The 4,208-nt window shown below is 47.2% G+C and overlaps 1 protein-coding gene across 4 annotated transcripts in view; it reads right to left on the bottom strand.

Moving 5' to 3' along the window:
- The window catches only part of CDK20 (cyclin dependent kinase 20), a 39,799-nt gene that overhangs the window by 3,509 nt on the left and 32,082 nt on the right, over positions 1-4,208 (bottom strand). For 2 of the 4 annotated variants that reach the window (XM_023537945.1, XM_023537948.1), the window contains 4 exons: positions 3,184-3,342; positions 1,795-2,005; positions 530-708; positions 317-444 (listed from right to left, as the gene is read on the bottom strand). In XM_023537945.1, coding sequence (XP_023393713.1) covers positions 317-444; positions 530-708; positions 1,795-2,005; positions 3,184-3,342 — 677 coding nt within the window. The remainder of the gene's footprint in view (positions 1-316; positions 445-529; positions 709-1,794; positions 2,006-3,183; positions 3,343-4,208) is intronic. The other 2 variants (XM_023537946.1, XM_023537947.1) reach the window with 2 other exon arrangements.

Here is a 4,208-nt window from a genome sequence, read left to right as displayed (position 1 = left end):
GCTGTGTGTCCTTAAATAGCCACATCTCTGAGCCTCTATTTCATCTGGGAAATGTGGGTGATGCCAACTGTGTGCGCGGGTGGTGGTTTTGTCATTAATGGGGATCACAGAGATGATGCGTAGCATCTTTTTTTTTTTTAAGGCAGAAACATATTCTGACCAGTGACTTTCCTTGGGTACCCAAGTAGTAAGGGGAAGGCTGGGCTAAGCCCTATGTCCCAGTCACATCCATTCCAATGATATCCTTACAAAGGTACTCCTAGGAGGCCAGGAGAGGCTGTCTTACTGGCAAAGTGAAGGAATCAGAAGCAATTACCTGGCCCATCGGTGGGAACCCCCGAGCAAGTGATAACAGCTCTTGAGGACAGGAAATTTATTGTCCTTATTCCACATGTAGACTCGCAAGGAGAGGTCAAAGGAAGAGGTGATGACTCGGCTCTGGTCCTTGAAATGAAAAGCTACATGAGGCTGGAGATGTGGGCTCCCAAGGTGGGATCTGAGACATGGGCAGGATGGGTACCACACTCACCACCCACATGGACGTGATGGGCTTCTGGTGGTCCTGGAAGGCTGCTAGCTGCAGGCCATGTATGGTAAAAAGCACAAGCTCCGACCCAGACACCAGTAGGATCACTTGGGAGCTATGACCCTTCATGAGATGAGGAGGCATCATGGTGTCTGGCAGGATGAAACTTGCGATCTGTTGTACTTTTTGAAATAAAAACAGATTGTCATGTCTTGATAGCAGCTGGAGTCTGGAATAGACATGCCTCACCTAAGATGATGCAATACACTGAAAAAAGCAACAGCTTCAGTTACACCTGCATTCAATCCTGACCTATGCATTTACTCCCTAAATCTTCCGTCCACTGGCTCTAACATACTGAGTATGATGCCTTAAAGGGGGCACTATGCATGTGGAAGTAACAGCATCTGGCATGTAGTAACATCTAGAGAATGGGGCAAATGAATACCCTTCCTTCTACCCTTCTCCATCTATGACAGGATGATGTAAGAAATGGCCGCAGGGTGATGTAAGAAGAACTATGACATTTACATTTGCCCAAAACTATTGTTGAAGATACTGTCTTTTAGCATTCCTTGTAAAAGAAACAAAAAAATCAATTTGATGACTTCCTAATGGAGTTTAGCACCAGGAAGAAAAAATTACCTCTTTTGAAGAATTCATGTGCTTTCTTGTATCAGACAAGGGATTATATTACACATCCTGTTTCCCTTTTTTGCTCAGCTGCCAGGAAGCTCAGAGTAAAATTTATGATCAAATGATAATATGAAAACAAATTAACATAATACAAAAGAAAAAATGCTAAGGACCAAAGGGAAAGCCTGTCAGAGTGATGTGGGGTTTGAGACAGGGAAAGAGAGGGTTGTGGGTCTTATTTTCCTACTGGACTAAGAGCTCCTTGGGTAAGAGATAGTTTTGCCTTTTATTCATCTTTGTGTGCACTCAGTGCTGAGAACACTGCCTTTGATACAGTTGTGCAAAGAGGCAGAGATGAATGGGAGCAGGAAGACGTTAAGAAAGGGGAGACTGTGAGTGGACAATAGTTAATGTCTGAATCTCAGGGCTACACAAAGGGCCTGACATGCAACAGGTGTTCAGCCACCCAACCAGTATGTAGTATCACAAGGAAACATTTGTTGGGTCACTGTATTCACCAAGAGGAAAGAAAAGGTGCCCCAATGGAAACATGAGAAATCTGTGCTTGAAGCATCATATGAAATGGTGGTGACATGCAGACCCACAGATCCTGCCTGATACAGGATCCTTACCTAGAATGTCCACTCCATTCCTGGACTTCTTGGCTCCTAGCTCATAGGTGGTGACAACCAACTGCATGCCGTTGTCATTTCTATGCATCACCATTAGCCTAGCTGCCTTGTTGGGGGCCCAGCAGGCTCTGGAAGTCAGCCAGATGGGGAGAGCAGTGGAGACAGGAGCCTCATCTTCCAATGGACACAGCAAGGAGCGCATGTGGAACACCTGGGGAACACCACTGCATGGTCTCATTGCTGGTGACAGAGGGACTTCTCTGACCCAGGAGCACTCTGAAAGCCCCTCCTGGCCACTCTGCCCAGGGACCCACAATGACCTTACTGGGGCAGTCGTGCCACTTTTGGACCTCCTTCCAAGACGGCTCAGACCAGGTAAGGTTAATCCCAGCCCGAGTTTGGCCCCTGAAGATATCTTGGCACACAAGTCCCAGTGAGGGCAAGGGGTGAATGAATCCAGTGGACGACTTCTCTGTTTTTGAGCAGATACACATCACTGTCTTGCTTTTGCCTCCAATGTCTACTTCCATATTCCCTTCCTACCTTCTGGCAGTCTGGTTCCAAATGCCTCCTCTTGGTCCCTGGAACTGCTCTGTCAGGATGTCCCCCTCCTGGTGGATGCTGACCCCCATCCTTCCTGCTTCCTCTCTCCTCCAGTTGCTCCTCCTCAACCTGTCACCTCCCCTGGCTGCCATGTCCCAGCACTGCCGATTTTGTCCTGCTCTGCCCCTGTTCTCTCCTCCTGCCTTTACTCATCCACACACCTTCAGCACATCTCAAGATCCTCTCCAGCTGTCTGCTTCCAACTCTGGTCTAATTTTCCAGTTTGGTTCCTGGCACTCAGGCTGGACATCTCTGACTCCACAAATCGTGGGACTATTCCCAGGTTGTGGGGCACAGGCAGCACTGGTAGAGCTACTCAGTCACACAGGCCAGCCACATGATGGGCACATGGCCCACGTGTGGTTCCTGCTGTGCCCTCTTGAGGTACCAATGCTGTCTCACACTGTCAGCATCTCTTCATGCCTGGCCTGGACTCTCTAGTCCTCATTCTCACTGAAGCTCTGTTCTCAGGCCACCAAATGTCCTTTGAGCTCTTCTACTGGGATGTCCCTAAGGCTCCAACCTTCTTCAAAACTAACTCTGCCCTCTCCTGCTGGGCAACTGACCCTTTCTGGCCTGTGGGCAACACGGCAGCCTGGAAAGAGCAGAGGCTCTGGGGAGAGGCCGGGACCACCTCTGCCTAGTTGGAAGCCCTGAGTGGCTGCAGACTTGGTCCTGCATAAGAAGCTGCCCTTTCAGATGCATTTGGCAGGACCGGGCACAGAACCCAATACCTGCATACACAAAGCCTGGCCCCTGGGGCAAGGGACACAGCCCAGCACTAACCTTGGGACCCAGCTCTGAGTTCTGGGTCGATGCAAACACCCACTGGTGGTCAGGAGAGCAGAGCAGACTGGCGGGGTGGTTCGGGAACATGCTCACCCTGGACATCAGTTGCAGCCGGGGTATGGTCAGCGTGTAGAGTGCTCCGTCAGCAGAAGCTGCCTGTAATGCAAGGGTGCAGTAACTATCTGTGTCCTTATGTCCGCTCCTGAGGAGCAGGTAGCCACTGTGTAACTGCCTCCTCACTGGGGCGCAATGCCAGTTTTTTAAGTCAAAAATGAATTCCTTCAAACAATGCATAAATCTCAGAGCACACCTTGTCCTCCCTCCCAACAGAAGTCCAAGGTGTGGCCGCCAGCACCCTTTCTACCCATCACGCTCAAGTGTTATCTTCAGTGTGCCTTTTCTGTTTTCAGCGTAAAATACTCCTTGGGAATCTCTCCACATCAGAGGACATTTTCCCATGACTTTTTACTTATTTTAATGAAAATTTAGGTTGTTTACAGATTTTGTTTACAGGAATAATGACTGCTGCAATAAGCACTCCTACTTGCAAGTTTCTGCAGCAATGCTAATATTTCCTCATGAGAGAGCCCTAAAACTGGAATAAGTCAAAAAGTATCAGATTTAAAACTTTTAATAGGAAAAAAAACAAACAAGCTTTAAAAAAAGTTTCAATCTATAGTCTTATTTGCCATGTATAAAAATACCTAGTTTTCATCTAACTTATATCAACCTTTATTACAATATTATTGACTATATTCCTTATGCTATACTTTATATCCCCATGACTATTTGTAACTACCAGTTTGTACTTCTGACTCCCTTCCCCTTTTCCATCCCACACCTCCAAACCTTCCTCCCATTCTGTCAACCATCATAATGTTCTCTGTATCTATGAGTTTGTTCCTGTCTTGTTTGTTCATTTATTTTGTTAGATTCCACATGTAAGTGAAATCATATAACATTTGTCTTTGTCTGACTTACTCCATTCTGCACAATACCCTCTAGGTCCATCCATGTTGTTG

This window comes from Pteropus vampyrus, unplaced genomic scaffold (assembly GCF_000151845.1).
Source record: "Pteropus vampyrus isolate Shadow unplaced genomic scaffold, Pvam_2.0 Scaffold205, whole genome shotgun sequence".
In the NCBI taxonomy this organism is placed as follows: Eukaryota; Metazoa; Chordata; class Mammalia; order Chiroptera; family Pteropodidae; genus Pteropus; species Pteropus vampyrus.
The sequence above is the reverse complement of the archived record's forward strand: the minus strand, read 5'-3'. Positions and strand labels throughout refer to the sequence as shown.